The sequence below is a fragment of the Ostrea edulis genome, chromosome 9 (assembly GCF_947568905.1).
Source record: "Ostrea edulis chromosome 9, xbOstEdul1.1, whole genome shotgun sequence".
In the NCBI taxonomy this organism is placed as follows: domain Eukaryota; kingdom Metazoa; phylum Mollusca; class Bivalvia; order Ostreida; family Ostreidae; genus Ostrea; species Ostrea edulis.
The window spans coordinates 52,828,420-52,850,919 of NC_079172.1; the positions used below are offsets into that span (position 1 = coordinate 52,828,420).

Consider the following 22,500-nt stretch of genomic DNA (forward strand, 5'->3'; position numbering starts at 1 on the left):
TTCCTCAGACTTTAATTGTCATTGTTTGTTTTGTTATGAAATAAAAGATATTAAACCACTTCATTTTTTTTAATTTTGATATTTTACTTCAGAAAATGCTTAACTACATTGTAAATCCAATATATCGGATATCGCATCAGAAAATATTGTATCGTATTGGAAAATCTTGAGCAATACACACCCCTAATGGCCATACTTGAACTGGTTGGTTATGACAGATGGGTGTGTCCTAGTTCTAACTCGAAGTCAAAGTAATGAAGAGGAAGCGTACAGAATTCTTGTCAAGGCTAAATCTTTGGAGCAAAAAAGCTTCAGACATTCACAATGGACAAATAAGTCGATCTTGATCACCTGCGGTGTGTCATGATCCTATTTCAAGGTCAAGGTCAATTCAGAAAAAGTACATGATTATCGTCAAAGCTGTCTCTTTAAAGTGTTACAATATTTGATGCTCATTCTTATATTTATGGTTCATGATGATGCAAGATCTTCACCAGAAGGTCTTGAGGTCAAGGTCATACAGTCCCTTAAACATTTTACTTTCTTACTTGAACAGTGAGCGAATGCTGAATGAACTCAGTGAATGATGTGTAAATGCTGAGGGCTGTTCCATTAAAACATATGAGGTACCCGGGGAAGGCACTTTAAAATTTGGGTAACCACCCATAGAAGCATAAAAATGTAATGAGGGACCACTCACAGAAGCAATTTTAGATAGTGCGGCACCACCCACAGAAGTGAAATAAATGTGAAATACACTTTTTCTTTAAATTCAATATGTATGAAGACTATTTATAACCCCTGAATAGAGGTCTATTTTCAGATGTTCCCAAGCATGATACTAAAGAGAAGAGTATCTTGGGTCTCATCACCATTCAAATAATTGGCCATCAATGAAGTTTGATCATAGAACCATCAATTTATTTTATCAAGACTGTCTTTCTTAAACACGATGAACTAAATCAATTTTATAAGTCTACCTGTTCATAAAAAGCCTAGTATTGTAAATGTTCAAAAACAACTATTAAAAGTTTTAAAATTGACTAGTATTTTGAGTATTAAAAAACAAGAAAATGTGTCTCTGCAACACTGATGTCTTAGATATTTGTTACACTATGGCTCATTGCATTGTTCACAAGGATGTTATGGAATGACAACTGGATCCTGTGATCTTAACCTTTGTAAAAATAATAATAGGGTTCTATGTCATTCTAAAAACTATGTACCAAGTGTGATAAACAGTCATCACTGAATGAAGTTGATTTTAGAGAGTGTCCAAATGCTATAGAATAACAACAACTTCTTTGGGAAAACGATAATAAAAAGCTGAAGGACTTGATCCATTACTGACAGTTGAAGACTTTTGTATCCCTCTCCAAATTTGTGTATTTAAGGTGGTACCCAACACCCAAAGGAAATAACTCTGTAAAAATCAGCTCAACCTTTTAATTCGATTTGATATCAAATTTAGAGCAATCTCAGTGATCAAAAGTTTGCTTGATGAAATTTCTACATGTATATATCTATTGAAATTATTCAAATGAAAATATGTGGTTGAAATTTCTTGAAATTAATATAAATTTTCCTTCATTGGTCAATTAAAGTAGATGAGTATAAAACAAAATTTAAAGAAAATTAAATGAGCGAAATTTATGCAAGTACATCGTAATGGTGTTGGGTAACCCCATTAAAATCTATAATTCTGTAGTCATAGTTCAACATAAGATGACAAATACTAATATGAACAGGTAGAACAAGTTTTAATGATTGGAAAAATATTCTTTAAACTTCAACACAATATACAGTTCTAATCTTTATACAAAAAACAGTGCACAACCAAAACTATATAGATTGTCCAAACTCTAACTTTGGCACTTTATACTCCAACATTAAGTCAATTATTTGAATTGGCATATGCTACACAACAATCACCGACTTTTTTACATACCAAATCACCCAGGGTGGACACAAAATTGAAAATAATAATGCCAATCCGAATAAGTTGCCAATTTGACAAAGACAATTATTCTATAAAAATGGCTATTCAAAAATTGGATAAAGCATTTGTCAAATTTAATTGTAATATGACTGTTCAAGAAAGGCCATTGCATATTGCTTTAAAAAAGTCACTGACTTGTGTATACATCGGTAACAAATACCTAGAATTAAAACCATGTCTATAAAATAATAGGTAAAACTGGGAACATAGATTTACCCAAAAACACCCAAGAATACCCCAAAATATCATAGAACAGCACAGTAAACAACCAATATCGTTCATATATTAAAGAAAAACTGAATTTTTTAGTAAAAATTGTAACCAATAAATAATTTAACCAATAGCATTTGGTGTAAAACAAACAATATGAATATTTCATTAAATGATCAAAACAGTAAATTATTTGATGCCGCCGATTGCACAATCACGAGTCTTCTTTACTTTCGAATTATGTTTATTTTACAATCTACTCATATCTGCTATGCAGTGGTCTCCAGTAATTAAAGTTTAATTGCTTTCCTTTGATGTAATAATTTAGCCTATAATATCGATCATTGATTAAATATGAATTTTCATTATTATTTTTTTAAATATCAGTTAAAATCTAATTTTTTTTTAGATTTTATTTAAATATAAAACATACATTTATATGTCATGTGACTCCGATGAGCAGGGAAAATTAACCGAGTTATTGATCTTGAAATAACTCTTTTATGTATATTGATACCATTTCAAATAATATACGGCGAAATTGTTCAGTTTTCTGCGTAAATAACAAAGTTTTAACCAATATTTTATTTTAAATTGTGTTTTTGGGTCTTTTCATTGTGTTTTTGGGTGTTCTTGGGTATTTTTGGGTGTTTTGAGGTAAATCTACGAGCCGTGTAAAACTAGTTGCAAATCTCTGAAATTCAATGTCACGATTTTGACTTCCTAAACTTTTGAGGTAAAAGATTTTCCAGTGTCTCATATAAAGAAGTATCAGATATATTTATACTTTTGATTTCCTTGTCCACAGTAACTAAAGTCTGCCTTAGATTTTCTTCCAGTGTGTGTTGGCTTTTGAAAGTGTGTGTGCAATACCTTTAACTCAGCAATTGTTAGTAACAATATTGGACTGTCTTTAAAACTATCTAACAATTTCTTCTGCTTTAGTTTATTTCGTTCCTTTTCTTTGACATCTTCAACATACTTCACTATTCTGTCTTCTTTTACTCCTATAAGATTACTGATAGGTGCAAGATCTGAGCTTGACAATCTATCTGGGTCACTCTCCATCAAATACTTTCAACTTCCGATTGTCAAGTCATTTGCATATGCCATATAAAATAGTATTTACATCAATGGACAAGTATGGAGGCGAAAGCTATTTCGTCGGTATTGAAAAGGTTTAAATTTAATATCAAGTTAAAAACCGAACAGCAGACTGCAACAATATGATTTTCCTTTCTTTGTCGAAGTGGCTCAAGTAACTACATTTTCGCGCCGAATGTCAATGTTAAGCTTTTTCATTAGATCCACCTACGAGATTTCGCGATAACAAGCATGGCGGAGCAGACGAAGAATTTTGCATGCTGTGCATTATAATTAATGAAAAACACCTTTATTAGACATGCCCGAGCACAAAGTTGGTACTCCTTTTGGTGTAAACAACATTTGGGACTAATACACAGAGTTTATTATCGGTTATTCATAAAATTATTTTGCACCATTACGGAGATCCTATGGAGTTGTAGCCTCATCCCGAAAACGTCAGAATAAAAAAAATTGGATAGGGCTACATTATTGCAGCTAAAAAAAAATCAAAAACCGTTTCAATGGACCACGAGCACGTTTCGTTTTCCATTTTGGACAAGGGAGATAATCCTAATTTCCGGTCGCTATAATTTTAGAGTCAAACCGGAAACGATAACCGGATCGCGGAACCTCATCGACCGAGATAAAATGAAGACAGAAAACGGCGTTTGTTTCACATTCTACTTTCAACCCTTCCCTTCTCTTGTTGCATTCCTCTCAGTTTCGGTAAAAAAATAAAGATTTTATCAAAACAACCACCCACAGATGCAGTTTTCTGGCAGTAGGTACCCACCATAGATGCAGTTTTCTGGCAGTAGGTACCCACCATAGATGCAATTTTCTACCAATGACAAGCACCCATAGATTTTTTTTTAATTGCCGTCCCCGGGTACCTCATATGTTTTAATGGAACAGCCCTGAACACAATTTGGTGAATGGCGAGTGAAAACAGTGCAAACAGAGGGTAAAGTGAAAAGTGAGCGATCGGTGACTGCAAGATGAGTGGTTCATTTAGAATGCCTTGGATGTTTTCCTCACATTGTACTGAATTTGGGTGTATCATTTTATTTATTCTATTTAAAACAGGTTCTGGCTACATGTGTTATAGAGGAAAATGTGGGCTTCCTGCTGCGTGTTTGGGATGGAACTAAACCTAACAAGTGAGTGTCATTGAGTGTTGATACAGCTCTGTCAAGGATTGTAAAACAAGAAATGTAACATTGAGTGTGGATACAGCTCAGGCTGTCAGTGATTGTAAAACAAGAAATGTAACATTGAGTGTGGATACAGCTCTGTCAGTGATTGTAAAACAAGAAATGTAACATTGAGTGTGGATACAGCTCAGGCTGTCAGTGATTGTAAAACAAGAAATGTAACATTGAGTGTGGATACAGCTCTGTCAAGGATTGTAAAACAAGAAATGTAACATTGAGTGTGGATACAGCTCAGGCTGTCAGTGATTGTAAAACAAGAAATGTAACATTGAGTGTGGATACAGCTCAGTCAGGAATTGTAAAACAAGAAATGTAACATTGAGTGTGGATACAGCTCAGGCTGTCAGTGATTGAAAAGAAGAAATATAACACACAATTTGATTTCTTCATTTTACTTTATCAACATTCTTTACATTGTATAAACAAAGTTGCTGTTTAGTCCCACCATATGACATCTTAAGAATTTTTGTTGCTATGGCATAATTGGTCTGCTTGATATTTTTCTTTAAAATTATTCATCAATCAATATAAAAAAAATAGTGTGTAAATTTTTGTTGTTTTTAATACTTCTTGAGCAGATATTGAGGTTATCATTTCCTTTGACAGTCCCCTACGAGAGTTTGATATTTCTTCAGGAGACTTTACTGCTGACAGGAAGCAAGATCTCTTGGATATGGCGGGAAATCTGGCACTTGATGTGGCATTGTACGATGATCATTACGCACCAGCTAAAGCAATCAAGGTACAATAAAAAACACTGCAGTGATCTTTCAACATTTTTCAAAAGGGTCCTGTGGCACTCGAATTGGGAAAAATGTCAACATTTTGATCAAATTGGGAAAACCTAGACATTATTGTAAACATGCTACATATATCATATCAAACAAGAAGTCAAATACAAATTGATGTCATTCTTCTTTTATTTAACTTTCTTTTCTTTAAGCTGTTAAAATTTTCAACTATTCTTTCTAAATCATCTAAAATTGATGCGTCTTTGTCATGTCGTACATAAACTATTCACATTGAACTTATTTTTTAACAAATGCGTTTTTCACCAGTTTTAATTATTGGGAAAAGTGCAAGTTAAATTTGGAAAAAATTGGTAATCTTGGGGAGGGGAAAGGGCCAATATTCGAACCTGAAATGGGTCTTAAAAAATAATTGCACTGAGAAGATTTCTTTTAAGTGTACACATATATTAATTAGTAAATGAACAGACACTGCTTAAATTTAAAAGTTTCATTGTTTCGTAATTTGTTGTGTACATAGTAAAAAAGATTTTAAAATAGTTCATGTATATTTAGACATTTTCTCATATATTGGAGAGAGATTAACCCTCAGACATTTCTCCACTCTCCTTAACCTTTGAAGGAGTGATCTGACAAAATATCAACGGTGTGTAATGTTTTTGCAGAATTACTGCATTATAGTAATTTCTCATAGATGTAAATCACAGCTTTTTATGCAATATCTAACTTCAAAGAGCATGCGAACCACTAAAAAGATATTCAGTATGGGCATTACAGTAGTTTGTTTTACTGACATGAGATCTCATTAGTGGAGTAGTCGACATCAGCATATTTTCTGTCATTTAGAATAGAGGCGATAGAGTATTTTGGATCAACTTAGACATGATACAGCTCATTTTTTAAATAGAACTGTGTCCTTCTTATACTCCCTCCCTGAAAACAAAGTTGGGGGGGGGGGGGGGGGGGGGGGGGGGTTATACTGGAATCACTTCGTCCATTTGTAGACATTTGTCCAGAGTATATTTAGCCGAGTTGCGTAGCAAATATGGCTTTTATCGCAATTCACCTTTGAATTAGAACGCTTTGGCCGATATAGTATTGTGTTATGTGATGACACAATTGAATCTGTTTGTAATACAATTGCGAAATGCAACAGAAACTCTCATTGGTCCATAAGTGTAAGTCCGCCCAAATTCCCTTATACGGGAGTAGTCGGCATTAGAAAACATGAAGGCCAGATGGAAACAAACTTCAAAGGAAGAAAGAGAAAAAGTTGTATTCTTGTGTTGTTGTCTCATAAATTTAATATCAAAAAATTCCTAACATATTTTCCTACTATACTTGTGTCCAAACATACCTTCAAATATTTATTAAAGCCCCATACGACCCAAAAACTCACAGCTTTTGATGATTTCATTCGTTGATGTAGCCATGTTAGGTAGCCAGTAAATTCGAATCCCGATTCATATCCATACTGGCACAATAGCGTCTAGATGTGAACTAATACCCCCATAAATATTTTAGCTAACTATTTTAAATAATATATCATCCCAGTTCCATTAAATGATAATTATTCAAATAGCTAAACTCACGGCAATGCGGCTTTCATTAGTCTGGGCCGGTCTCCATCTCTGCCACACGAGTGTTAAGGACCATAATGGGCTTATGTAGCATTTTCGTTAATCAAGAGCTTATTTTACCTCTACAAAAACCTTATTTTTTAAATTCTATTAAAGGGACTGGTTCACGATTTCCCCCAAAATTTTGTTTTTCACTTCTAATGATTAAAATCTACTGTCTAATGTGTTTAAAAGAGTTCACATAAAAATTTAGGTTATACATTATAACAGAAGCTTATTTCAGAGAGTTTATTATTTGTTTTGTAAACAAAGATTGCGGTATGTTAGTGTTTACAAAATTTTCAACAGAAATGAATGTTGATCTAAGTTTATTATATCTTTCACATTTCAAGCATTCTTTGGGTAAAATGTGTCATCTAAATGTTAAAAGGACCAGAGCCACAAACCCCATATTATGGCCCTTAAAATATATAAAAATGAAAGTAAGTGTTGAATAGGAGTATTGGTGTTATAAATATGTATCAGAATCCGGGGCTTAAAAAAACATGTTAGATTTTAAAAATAGGAGCACAACTAAAGCTGCATACATACTAGAACCGGATATGGTACCGTATTTCTGTCATTTTCCACCAAAAACTGGTTATTTTGTAAAGGTTTTGTCATACTGGTTTCATCTCGCCCAAAATATTTAAAGTATTTTTATAATATACACCTTTTCAATTGACCATAAATGCAAAAATATTTTAGGGCGAGCTATGAGCACTATTTTTATTTTTTTTAAAAACGATATTCCGGATTGCTGAAAAATATTACGGTTATAATGCGCTAGTGGTGGTAAACTTGAATTTTACAGAAAATATGGCTTGTTTAAGTATCTTATGGAGAAGGAAACTACGTTTTTTATTTCGTGTCATGTATATGTACATAGGTCATTTTAGTTCGGTGTTTATTTTTAAAGCAAGGGAAATTCCCTCACCTAATAATAGTTTTCGGTTGCAGCTTGTTTTGCCCTTTTACTATAGATGTTCATTTTCAATACCTAGTTGTTTTCATCTTTTAAAGTCGTTCACAATACATCTTCATTGCATCGTTGCTTAAAAACTGTGTACAATTTTGGTAGTTTTACATTATTATCATAAACTTTATCATTGAACGAAACGAGTTACCGAACCTGTTAGGCCTAGTGACTGAAATGAACATGGCGCGGCGTCTTCTTTCACTTTGGGATATCGGAAAATATTCAGGCTTCACGCAAGTATTCTTGTATGGTACTGATATCATATCGAATAATTTTTGCTCTATTTATTTTACAAAAGTGTTACTGCGCAGCTTTAGACTCAACATCCGAAATAACTGTTTTATTTAACCTAACTTTACGTACATTGGGAGCAAGTCCTTCTTTGATTTACAGTACATCCAAGTTTCGGGCTGAATATTAGCATGACCTGGTCAAGCAATAAGGAATTCAAAATAACAGATTTAAACTACAACATGACTTACCATAGCATGCAGCATTGCCGCCAGTTAAATCCGACAGTAAATTATGTAAGCAATTCATAGATAGCGATCCACATGTTATCGATGAGACATGACGTCATCTGTTGTAAGATATTCATGACGCATTTTATGCTTCGATAGGCGGATCAAGTAACCCCCATATGAAAATACTCGATATACTGGTTTTGTTTTGTTTTGATTTCACATATGATATCGTTGTACATGTCATGAGTTTTTTATTTTCTATTTTTATGTAACTTTACTTGTAAACAAAGACTGTGCGTTTTGTTTTTTGTTTGGGGGGGGGGGGGGGGGGTAAGACAGTACAGTATTTATAAATTGTGCATGTTTGATTCCGTCGATTTTCAATTTCATGGCCTAGTTCGAAGGCCTATCAACGTATCAGTGTTCCACTGTCCAATGTAAAATTAGAAAAGGAAAAATAGTGTCGTCTTGGTTGTCAAGGAGGTGTGTCCCAATGCCAAGTTACATTTAAACAGTATAAACAAATATTTTTTTCAGCGTGCTCAACAAATCAAATTGCATGATACAAGTAAAATTAAATTATGACAGATGGACTGAATGCTATATTATATATGTTTTGCCAATTAATAAACTGGACATGTGTTGTGCCAATAAATATATCTTAATTTAATAATTCAGCCTACAATAGCAACAGGAAATTGTGCTTAAATTGTCCAATCTTCAAAACCTTAAATTGTGTACATGTGTGTGGTGGCGGTGGTGGTTTTCATCCACTCAAACTGTCCCAATCCCCCTCCCAAATTCAATTTCTTTAAGTGTGCAGTGGATAGATCGCCACATGGACCCATCCAAGTCTACTGTAAAGATGTTTTAAAATATCGGTTTCAAATGCAATTAGTTCACACACAAATATATATAGACAACATTATTTGACGATTTGCATTTTAGTTGCTTCTATTCATACACGCTATACAACAGTACTGAATCTATAACAGAGAGAGAGAGAGAGAGAGAGAGAGAGAGAGAGAGAGAGAGAGAGAGAGAGAGCACCAGTAATTGTATACAGGTACGGGAAGTTTAATCAAATCTTAAATGTACAATATTATTCTTATTAATTAACCATACCACTTCATTCTGATATATTTAATTTCTATTTTTTCCATGTTAAATTATTCGGCTGGCGCGAGTTAGGGCTGCCCCCCCCCCCCCCCCCCCCCTCCCTTGTTTAAACCGATGTTACGTGCCTAGCTATCTAACGCCCTCTCAGTCAAAAATGAAATAAATATAAAATCTATATTACTACAACTTCATTGGATTTACTAGACTTTTTTTTACCACCGTAATACATGTTTATGCAAGCGGACAATCTAGGCATTTTAAAGAAAATTTCCATCTTCGATAGCAAAATGTGTTCAGCCCACGAAGAGCAGAATCGACCCAAAACCCATGGCAAGCGAAGATGATTTTTGCCCCCGTTTTCGGGTGTTATAACTGATATAAAAAAAATAGTATGTTCTATAACTTTCATTCAGAAGACGGGTAAGTTCGTGAGTCACTGAATAAACAAAAAATTGTCCGCATTCTTATTTCAATCGCGTTGTCAACTGTACACTTTTTGATATTTCTACACTACCTGTAAACATGTAGACAGCGGATCTAAATCATCTAATATTCTTAATTACAATGAAAATTATACATTAAAATACATGTGGTGCACTAATATAAATGTCAATCTTTTAAAATAATCGCACAAATAAACCAATGCTTTTACTTGTCATTTTATGGTCCACATTTCTTTGAGCTGATATAATTCATGCTATTTAACAAATTGAAATCAATACCAATTTATACCATGTGATATTCGTTTGTTCATTTTCAAAGTCAAATGATCCTTCTCTTGGTGAACTCGTGCTGTGAAACAATGTGCGACTAACACGTACAGGTGTTTGTGTATGGGATGTCGAGAATTTGGGCGTTTCATAAAGGTGTGAACGTCTGCGGGGAAGTCTGCATACGGATATATATCAATATCTTGATATATCTATATACAAGAAATAATCCCGATTTACAAACATGTTGAGGTTTCTACTTAGAGATAATTAAAATCCATTTAGTGACACTGTCCACTCTATATCTGCTTCAAACATATAAACGTGGAAAGTTAATACAGAACGGACGTCATAAGTTAAGGGTAATTAAGATGAATTGTTTCGAATAGCAAACTCCAACATGTAAACAATTTAAGTAAGTTATCAAATCAGTATGGTAATTCTTTAAAGATAGACAGTGAAGGTACATTTTTAAAAATTAAATTACTATTTTAAATTTACAATAATATATATCATTAAATGATATGAATATATACAAGTCGCCGTTTTATACGTTTTAATTTTCACCCACTAATATTTCGCTTAGTATTTTTTTTTTATCACACGAAGGTGCACGGTGGCACAAAGGAGACACAGATGTCAGATCTCCGTGGACTTAAATGTCTACCTCGCTCAGAAAATTAAGACTTCAGAGGTGCCGACAATTTTCAAGGTCCACCGTGTTTTATTTTAAAAAAAATAGTTTGAAAACTCCATTTTTGTAATTAGTTACTATAATAACTCAAGTTTAATCAAAATTATACAGTTGTCTCTCTTTTTTTTTTATCCTCAATTATATCAATTTTAATGGAAGTTGATACAAATAGATATATGCAACTTGAAAATATAAACTCATCTTTGAGATAGACGGTAAAACAATACTGTTTGCTGTGGTCCTTTCACTGCAAGGAATTTTAATTTTTGATCACGATTTTTCAATTACATGTATGTCCAATACAGCGGGGAAAAAATTGTAGTGTTATGTAGTGGGAAGGGGGGGGGGGGCAATATATCACAAATTTAAACATCGTGATAGAAAATATACAAGTTCCTAGTATTTTAACAGTTGTGATTTACAATCAGAATAAGCCCAAAAAATATATATTAACCTATGCGTCCATTATTTGTGTATTACACTGTGATTTTCATAACGTCAACATCATGACGTTATATAGTTTTTCTGTTGAAAAACAACACAAAGTTTAAACGACTGTAAAACGAAAACTAGAAAAGATATTGTTATAAAATAAATTGTTCTATGACCTATAAATCCTAGAGCATCAACTGTGAAAGTCTCATTTATTTTGGTGAAAGGGCCAATTTTAGTACTTTGTGGCTCTAGTCCTTTGTGACTATGCAAAATGAAGATGCTTTATATTACAAAATTAATATTTTACTCGTTTGTTTGTTTACATTAAAAGACTCGAGTCTTTGTTTACGTAACACAAATTTAAGGCTAAATATTACTTTTATTCTTGCATTCTGAAGGTCAAAATTTTTGCTGTCAACATTAAATGATTTATATTTTTAATGTTTAACATGAAAAATGAAAAATATTTTCTTCAAAAATCGTGAACCAGTCCCTTTAATTATTCGTGTTGATAATAAATGAAGAGCGAATTCAACCAATTTCATGAATAGATCGATACCAATAGCAACAGAGTTCGAATTGACTGGCTACGTCAACAAACGAAATCATTTAAAGCTGCGAGTTTTCAGGTCATGTGTGACTTTAATGAATATTTGAAGGTATGTTTGGACACAAGTATAGTAGGAAAATATGTTAAGATTTTTTTTATATTGAATATATGAGACAGCAATACAAGAATACACCGATAACGCGATATCAGGCCTCAACCGTGCGCAGCTTTTTGTACCCCGTAAATTGAAGGTTTTTATAAGAGCTGGATCTGTAGCTCTGTTCCGTCACAATATTTTTTCAGAGAGCTACAGTTATCCAGGTAGTAATTTTCTAATCCGTCCATTTTATCTGATCACCGGTCACCTGAATCAGCTCGAGAAAGTGGGCGAGCTGTAATCGGCCAATGAAAACTCTTATTGTATTACATCAAACATGTCATTCAAACTGTTTGATCATCTCATTCAATTGTGTCGTCACACAACACAATACTATATCGGGTAAAGCGTTCTAATTCAAAGGTGAATTGCGATAAATGGGCGGGTGGGTAGGCGGCGTCCACAATTAGCTTGTCCGGTCTCTAACTTTCATACTTTTTGGTGCATCTTTGTGAGACATACATAACATAATCACATCCAAAAGAGGAAGGTTCCTATTTATTTTGAGGTGAAAAGGTCATGGTCACTTTGTCACTAAATGCCATAGATTTGAGCTTGTCCGGTCGCTAACTTTCATACTACTAGTGGCATCTGTGAAACTTACATAACATGATCACATCCAAAAGAGGAAGGTTCCTATTTATTTTGAGGTAAAAAGGTCAAAGGTCCAATCCTTTTATGTATTATACATAATAAGATATTGTTTAAAATATAAATATTCTTGATATGGTCGGTTTAATGTATATCAACAGCTGATTTAAACAAAAATTTACGCTTTCATAACTTTTATCCTTATTTACATAGCCATTCTATAATATATGTATACATCTTGTACCCACCTGAGTGTTCAACAGAACACTGAACATACCTTCATCAGAGAAGAGCTGATATCTCGGAAGTTGCGTATTGATTAAAACTTTGTGTATATCTAATCCTTATATGAATAATGTAGTTGTGAACCTGCTATTTGATTGAGATTTTTTAATGTTCAGGAAGTTGGGGGTATTTTTTCTATTTTCAAGTATATGTGTGTGTTATGTTGTCATTGTCCAGAGTATGTTTTTAAAACCATTCATTCTTCATTGAGCACAAATTCACCATTTCTCACCCTCCAATGTGCCAAGGGGGAGGGGGTATTAGTCCCATAAGGACAGTTCTAGTTTCAGTAAAAATACAAAATTACTGAATGAAAGTTTGAAAAATATCTACCTTAAATTTGATACAACAATTTTTAAGAGTGTTTTAGCAGAAGAAATCAAGCCAATTTGACCTCAGTTGAACATTAAGCAATATATTGGGATGATTGGAAGGAACTAAAAAATCAACCTGTGAATGTTTTTAATTTTACAGCCAGGTCAGTATATAAAATTAAACAACCTCCATGCTGCAACGTTCCAGTCAGCGGACACCAGGCCAGAACTGTCCGAGTTACCGATGGTAGAGCTTGTCATTCACAGAGGCACAACTTATGGTAGAGGTGTTCATGTGATAAGTGATGACTTTGATGGTATTAAAACTCTAAAAGAAAGGTTGGAGAAAGTTTCAGCTGAAGTCAGACAGAAAGGAGTTTCTGTAGCACCAACACATTCTATGAATAACAATGCAAGATTAAATGATTCAGAAAACTGTGTTGAAAACAATACTGACATATCGACTAGTCAACCTTCAATAAACTTGTCTTGTTATGATGGCAGTCAGGAAAGAAATCAGTCACAGGAAGTAGCAATGGAGGTATCATGTGATCATGTTATCCAATCACAACCTCAGAAGGGTTTAAAACAAGTCCAGATCCACCAATCAGTTTCACAGCAGTCACAGAGTACAGCTCGATGTATGTTACAGACATCTACAGGTTTGTACTCTATTGTGTTCATACGAGCAGTCGTGGGGTTTTCAATAGATATAGAATTCATATTTAAATGATTTAAGGACAATAATTATAGGTTATAGACTTTGTATTGGAAAATATGACGGCTGAGTTGTTTGGCGCGTAGATGGACCGAGCTTGCGAGGTCCGTTCGGTACAAAAAATGAGGTCGTCATATTTCCCATACAAAGTCTATAACCTTTTTATTATATACTTTCAGTTTCATTTAGAAACATTTTATTTTTAACAATAACTTTATCGGTTTAACTGAGTAAAAGATGAAAAACACGGAAAAATTTGAAAATTAACGGCGTAGAAATTTGATTGTGACGTAATGTTTGCGGGCCGGAGTGTTTCCGGGCATATATCGTGTGATATATGTCCGCAAACTTTTAAAGAAAAAAGAAGAGATGAAATTGAAAGTATATAATAAAAAATACTATGGACTACACAGCAAAACATGGATTAAATCCTGTTTGATGTGGTTCCTACTCTCTACCAGTTTTTGTTCCTTTGATAAATTCTACCCTAATTTAAATTATCTAAAGTGGCATGTTTTAACAGAATATATTGGATATGAATTATATCATTGAATAAAGTGCAGATGAAGATTTTCTAGTTTCATATCAAAGGTCCACTCTTTTTTGTCATGACTTCATTGTGACTCTTAGCAGTTCTTGCTAGCTTTCTGTAGACTCTCAGAAGTTCTTGCTATAAGCTTAAGTAAGCTTTCTGTAGACTCTCAGCAATTCTTGCTGTAAGCTTTCTGTAGACTCTCAGCAGTTCTTGCTATAAGCTTAAGTGAGCTTTCTGTAGACTTGCAGCAGTTCTTGCTATAAGCTTAAGTGAGCTCTTCTGATCACCTATTGTTCGTCTCTTTGTAAACTTCACACATTTTTCACTTCTTCTCCAGAACCACTGATCCAATTTCAACCAAACTTGCTAGAAAGCATCCTTGGGTTTAAGGTATATATGCTCCAATTTTCATGTTAGAATTTAATAGAGATGTTATACCATGGTATTCTATGAATGAAATGAAAGAAAGCTACAATAATTGAAAAATTTAAGTTTCTGAAATGAGCCGAGTGCTGACCACATGTCAGACTGTCTTATTAGCATACCACGTGCCAGTTCCCCAGCAAGTCTTGGATCTGTGCACATCTAACAACCCTTTAGTATTTTACACAATGTCGTGACAAAGCATATTCTGATAGTTCTTATTTCAATATCTACAGTTGATGAACTCTATGTTAAAACTTACCAGTGCCATTGTTTACTTTCTGATTACGTGTAAAGAAGGCGCGTGCAATATAATTGTCTTACAAATAAGGCCAACCAAAGATTTCCGAGAGTTAGATAAGTTGAGAATGAACTAAAAAATGTTGACTTTTCCTTTCATCTGAGATGAAATCAAATACATTGCACAAGGTATTATATTTTGCTATTATGAATACATTAACATTAGTTTGAAAACAATTTTTAAAAAATCATTTGTACGTAAGCTGCCTTGATGAGTGTAGATTCAAAATTGTTCAAATCATGGCCCAAGGTGGTAGGATGGGGCCACAATAGGGGATAATAGTTTTACATGGGGATATGTAGAAAAAATCTTCTTCTCAAGAACAGCAGATGTTTACATGGGAATATATAGTAGAAAACTTTAAAAATCTCCTCAAGAGCAAGGCCATGATTAGTCATATTGATATGCAGGCATCCTCAGATATTGCAGATTCAAGTTTGTTCAAATAAGGTGGTGGTGGAGTGGAGTGTCAAAGGTTTTTGAGGGGTGAAATTTCAATGTAACCTTTAACCACATGTAATATTTGTTTTTTTGTACTGAATGGCATACATTTATTAGATATACACATGCAGAACACTGGGGCTGAGTTAAATGAGACAAAGCTGTCAACTGTGACACAATAATAGAATGATGAAAATATGTAACGTCAAGCGTAAACATTTTCGACAATACAGACATAAATACACAAGATGTACAACAAAGTAAAGACATAACAAGCTGTATCATTTCTGTCAAGACACAACAGATAGAAGAATTTTATTTGTCCCATGGGAGTAATGATCTATTAAGCCACAGTGTTGGATGAGAGTAATGATATAAGTCACAGTGTTGGATGGGAGTAATGATATAAGTCATAGTGTTGGATGAGAGTAATGATATAAGTCATAATGTTGGATGACAGTAATGATATAAGTCACATTGTTGGATGAGAGTAATGATAAGTCATAGTGTTGGGTGGGAGTAATGATATAAGTCATAGTGTTGGATGAGAGTAATGATATAAGTCACATTGTTGGATAAGAGTAATGATATAAGTCATAGTGTTGGGTGGGAGTAATGATATAAGTCATAGTGTTGGATGAGAGTAATGATATAAACCATAGTGTTGGATGAGAGTAATGATATAATCCACAGTGTTGGATGAGAGTAATGATATAAGTCATAGTGTTGGATGAGAGTAATGATATAATCCACAGTGTTGGATAAGAGTAATGATATAAGTCATAGTGTTGGGTGGGAGTAATGATATAAGTCATAGTGTTGGATGAGAGTAATGATATAATCCACAGTGTTGGATGGGAGTAATGATATAAGTCACAGTGTTGGATAAGAGTAATGATATAAGTCACAGTGTTGGATGAGAGTAATGATATAAGTCATAGTGTTGGATGGGAGTAATGATATAAGTCACATTGTTGGATGAGAGTAATGATATAAGTCATAGTGTTGGATAAGAGTAATGATATAATCCACAGTGTTGGATAAGAGTAATGATATAAGTCATAGTGTTGGATGAGAGTAATGATATAAGTCATAGTGTTGGATGAGAGTAATGATATAATCCACAGTGTTGGATGAGAGTAATGATATAAACCATAGTGTTGGATGAGAGTAATGATATAATCCACAGTGTTGGATAAGAGTAATGATATAAGTCATAATGTTGAATGAGAGTAATGATATAAGTCATAGTGTTGGATGAGAGTAATGATATAATCCACAGTGTTGGATGGGAGTAATGATATAAGTCACAGTGTTGGATAAGAGTAATGATATAAGTCATAGTGTTGGATGAGAGTAATGATATAAGTCATAGTGTTGGATGAGAGTAATGATATAAGTCATAGTGTTGGATGAGAGTAATGATATAAACCATAGTGTTGGATGAGAGTAATGATATAATCCACAGTGTTGGATAAGAGTAATGATATAAGTCATAGTGTTGGATGAGAGTAATGATATAAGTCACATTGTTCGATGAGAGTAATGATATAAGTCATAGTGTTGGATGAGAGTAATGATATAAGTCACAATGTTAGATGAGAGTAATGATATAAGTCACAGTGTTGGATGAGAGTAATGATATAAGTCATAGTGTTGGATGGGAGTAATGATATAAGTCATAGTGTTGGATGAGAGTAATGATATAAGTCACATTGTTGGATGAGAGTAATGATATAAGTAATAGTGTTGGGTGGGAGTAATGATATAAGTCATAGTGTTGGATGAGAGTAATGATATAAACCATAGTGTTAGATGAGAGTAATGATATAAGTCACAGTGTTGGATGAGAGTAATGATATAAGTCATAGTGTTGGATGAGAGTAATGATATAAGTCATAGTGTTGGATGAGAGTAATGATATAATCCACAGTGTTGGATAAGAGTAATGATATAAGTCATAGTGTTGGATGAGAGTAATGATATAATCCACAGTGTTGGATGAGAGTAATGATATAAGTCACAGTGTTGGATGAGAGTAATGATATAATCCACAGTGTTGGATGAGAGTAATGGTATAAACCATAGTGTTGGATGAGAGTAATGATATAAATCATAGTGTTGGATGAGAGTAATGATATAAGTCATAGTGTTGGATGAGAGTAATGATATAAGTCATAGTGTTGGATGAGAGTAATGATATAAGTCACAGTGTTGGATGAGAGTAATGATATAAGTCATAGTGTTGGATGAGAGTAATGATATAAGTCACAGTGTTGGATGAGAGTAATGATATAAGTCATAGTGTTGGATGAGAGTAATGATATAAGTCACAGTGTTGGATGGGAGTAATGATATAAGTCACAGTGTTGGATGAGAGTAATGATATAAGTCATAGTGTTGGATGAGAGTAATGATATAAGTCACAGTGTTGGATGAGAGTAATGATATAAGTCACAGTGTTGGATGGGAGTAATGATATAAGTCACATTGGTGGATGGAGTGCATTTGGACATACAAAGATCATTTCAATAATTGAAGATTCCATTTGTCCCATGAGAGTAATGATTTAAGACATGATGTTTCAAGGAGTTCACTTGGATATGCAAAGATCATTTTGATAAGAGCCAAATTACATATGTCAATCAAAGATTAATTAATGAATATAATATAAGTAGGCTGTGGAAATTATTTGTCATTCCTTAAATTATTGGGCATTTCTTTGGACAACCCAAAATTGTTAAGTAGTTTTTACAATGTGAAAGAAATTATCTAAATATATGTAATAAACTGAAATATCATTTTTGTAGTTATTTGAACAATTCAAGGGAAATCTTGACAAGTCAGTTGTTGCACCAAGGTTGACATGACTGTGTGTCATGCACACTCGTCTGTTTATGATTGATAAACATTTGACTGGTGTATCTTGTGCCATGGCAGTGCACTTTATTTTTAAATCATAGACCCTGAGGTTAGGGTGGGGCTAGAATTTGGAACAAATTCTACATGATACATGAATATAGGGGAAATAATTCTCCCGAACAGCAAGGCCACGATAGTAATGTTGATGCATTCTTATGTTGTATGGATTCAAGTTCAGATAAGTCATGACCCCGTGGGGCTATGGTGGGGGTCATAATAGCGGTCCAACATTTTTCATGGGAAGAAAGAACATAGAAAATCTTTTTAAAATCTTTTGATGAAGAACTGCAGGACCAGGTGACTCAGGTGAGCATCGTGGCCCATGGACCTCTTCATTGATACAAGGCTGTCAAAACTTTATCTGCAGCATCATTTCTTCATACTTAATATTTTGATCTTCGGTGTAGCTTAGATTGTAAAGTAGCACACATATTATTTAGTGGACTTGAAAATGATTTTATGAATAATTGAATTGTTTTTGCATGTTATGGAACACAAATTAGCTGGCACTATTGGCCACATTTGATGTAATACATTTATTATTTGCCACATTTAATGTAATTCATTTACTATATGCCACATTTAATGTAATACATTTACTATATGCCACATTTGATGTTATACATTTACTATTTCCCACATTTGATGTAATATATTTCTCTTTTCAGTCGTTCTGAATCATCCTCACATACAGTGTTCTAAGATTCAGGATATTCTGACTCACAGAGTGCCGTACAAATTTAGGATTCTCGCGAAAGTGGTTGACTACTACCCGAGATTTAACAGACCAGCAGACATTTGTAAACTATACTGCACGGATTGCCATTATCTGTAAGACATTTGTAAACTATACTGCACGGACTGCCATTATCTGTAAGATATTTGTAAACTACTACACGGACTACCATTATCTGTAAGACCTTTGTAAACTACTACACGGACTGCCATTATCTGTAAGATATTTGTAAACTACTACACGGACTGCCATTATCTATAAGATATTTGTAAACTACTACATGGACTGTCATTATCTGTAAGACATTTATAAACTACTACACGGACTGTCATTATCTGTAAGATATTGGTAAACTACTACACGGACTGTCATTATCTGTAAGATATTGGTAAACTACTACACGGACTGTCATTATCTGTAAGATATTTGTAAACTACTACACAGACTGTCATTATCTGTAAGATATTTATAAACTACTACACAGACTGTCATTATCTGTAAGACATTTATAAACTACTACACGGACTGTCATTATCTTTAAGATATTTGTAAACTACTACACAGACTGTCATTATCTGTAAGATATTTATAAACTACTACACGGACTGTCATTATCTGCAAGATATATGTAAACTACTACACGGACTGTCAATATCTGTAAGATATTTGTAAACTGTATTGCACGGACTGTCATTATCTGTAAGATATTTATAAACTACTACATGGACTGCCATTATCTTTAAGATATTTGTAAACTGTATTGCACGGACTGTCATTATCTGCAAGACATTTGGGTGGTAGAGTATATTCTTTAATGATGTTTGTCAAAGAGCAGATAGATATGAATGATGGTGTTATCCAAATATAGATGGAGAGTCACAACAGATCTCTTAAAGGACCTCTCGTAGTTAAGTACTGTAAATGTGTTATGTATGGCTGTGTATTCTGGTTAGGGACTTTTACGGAAAGCAGCTGCAATGTACTACTAAATTAAGTACACCTGTAAATGTCTTGCGAATTAATATTTTTATGTAGCACATTTAGAAAATGTTTAATCATAATATACGCTAACTTGTTGAAAAATCATTTTCAGCTAAATATTGTACATGCTAAATATGATACTTTTGCAGTAATTATTCTCAGATTCTAGAACTTCATAATTAAAACAGTGATGGTTTGACATCCACATTTTTCATACTTGCTGAATCATGATAAAATGCCTCATGGCATTCTTTCATGTGTGCAAACTCTTGCCTGCATATTTTGAGTTAAATGTCAAAATTCCACAATTAAAAAAATTATTATATTTGGTAATAGCTTTGAAATAATATTTGTATTTACAGATGTGATGTTCCAGTAAACGATAATGGGTATGTTTCACAGACAACAACAGATTTGTTGACACTTTTCTGCTTTTGAATTTTTTCTGTATAATGCAAGCTGTCTAGCAGAAGACATTAATTTTGTTCTCATTTTTGTTCTGGATTTTTAGGACCCAAATCTTGAAGGTCAGCAGAAACAGCAGGCACTTGAAACATTACCTGTGTCCTGTCTGTAATAAAGGTAAAATGCATGTCAGATTTCTCTTACTTGTGTCCTGTCTGTAATAAAGGTAAAATGCATGTCAGATTTCTCTTGTCACGAGTAAACAGGTGTCTGTGTTAACAATTCCTTCAAACCTGTCCTACCAGTCGTGGTAGCTCAGTGGTAGAGTAGTCGTGAGTTTGTCGTGGCCTCATCAAGCCTAAGATGTTAACATAGGTAGTGATTGCTCCTTCACAAAACTTGGCATTAAAAGATGAGAATCACAGGTCTTTCAGATATGACCTTAAAAATGGAGGTCCCGTGTCGTGACAAGTGTTAGCACATTAGAGAACTCTCGCTGCTACGGCCCTGAGCGCTAAGCATGGGTTTAAATTTGTGGTACTTCACCTACAGCTTGTGATGTCTCAATATGAGTAAAAATTACTCACCGGGATGTAAAACAAGCAATCAATCAAACCTGTCCTGAAATTGTGCTGCATTTTACATGTGCAGCTCGTCACTTGTAAGGTACTAGTAATCATTGTGTAACATCCTCATCATCAGTGAATGATGCCCACTCATTGCCTTGTAATCATCACTATTCTTCAGTATCTACAAATGGCATGTTAGTTCATTTGATCCAAATTTATCTGTTGTCTGCCTGTGAACTTTCCACATATTTTTCTTCTTCTCAAGAACCACAGTGCCAATTTCAATCAAGCTAGACACAATGCACCATATGGGAAAGTTGATTAAAGATTGTTGAAATGAAGGAATTCAAAAATAGAATGAAATGAGTGATAGGGGTTTCCTTAAAAGAGCTGGCAACCAGTGATTTCTTGCTGCCTACTTGTGGCAAGTTTTCCATTTACTTTCAACAATAAATTATTTAAAAGACTTTGGATTTTATTTTTTCAAATGGAATCATATTCAAGCATCAAGATTGTTTTGACGTTTATTTTCTGTTTCACCAGAAATACATGTTAACTTATTTTAACACATTGTGAAAACTTCAAGAACTTAAAAAGTTGGTAATAAACAAGTTACTGTCCTTTAAAACGTGTTTCTAAAAGAAACTTAATATTCTAGGTTGAAATAAAATTGTGTTTTATAACAGATTTTTTAAAAATCTTGAGACATGCAAAAGTCTGGTTGATGGAGCTGTAATGATATAAGCCTGATAGATATGAAATATTTGTAGTTTTGACTTGAGAGTCATCCCAGTATTTAATTTGGACCTAAAGGTAATTCCATCCCTCTAGAATTATAGGTTCAATCTTATATTTTATTGTTGATTCTTTAGATAATATGTCTTAGTAACAAATGAAAATGATAAGATAAGTATGTTGTAGTATTTATAAATTTTTTTTATCAATTAGCACCTATATGTACCTGTTATTAATGTCAGAAAATGCAATTATCCTTAAACAACATTATCAAAATTTCACAAAAAATGGTTGTAATGATATAATAATGTTCATAACTATTTCATGCAACCGTTTCTTTAAAATATATACAAAATGTTTGTGAAAAATAAAGGAAATCTATCGCATAATGGACTTGATAAATGATTTAATGAAAACAGAGTTATTGCCCTTGGGTTCAATATTTTGAAACATATAATTGACTATTCATATATAACTTAGACTTGTAAAATATTTTATGGTTGACAAGATTTTCTACAATAACCATTGGAAAAGACTCCAACAAAATTTATGTTCCTGT

At 33.5% G+C, this 22,500-nt stretch overlaps 1 protein-coding gene across 1 annotated transcript in view; it reads left to right on the forward strand.

Annotated features, from left to right (window-relative positions):
* Nucleotides 1-22,500, forward strand: part of LOC125658769 (protection of telomeres protein 1-like) — a 51,066-nt gene that overhangs the window by 21,939 nt on the left and 6,627 nt on the right. Inside the window, exons 5-10 of the mRNA XM_056149558.1 lie at nucleotides 4,382-4,455; nucleotides 5,116-5,251; nucleotides 13,336-13,837; nucleotides 19,184-19,346; nucleotides 20,595-20,621; nucleotides 20,744-20,814. Coding sequence (XP_056005533.1) covers nucleotides 4,382-4,455; nucleotides 5,116-5,251; nucleotides 13,336-13,837; nucleotides 19,184-19,346; nucleotides 20,595-20,621; nucleotides 20,744-20,814 — 973 coding nt within the window. The remainder of the gene's footprint in view (nucleotides 1-4,381; nucleotides 4,456-5,115; nucleotides 5,252-13,335; nucleotides 13,838-19,183; nucleotides 19,347-20,594; nucleotides 20,622-20,743; nucleotides 20,815-22,500) is intronic.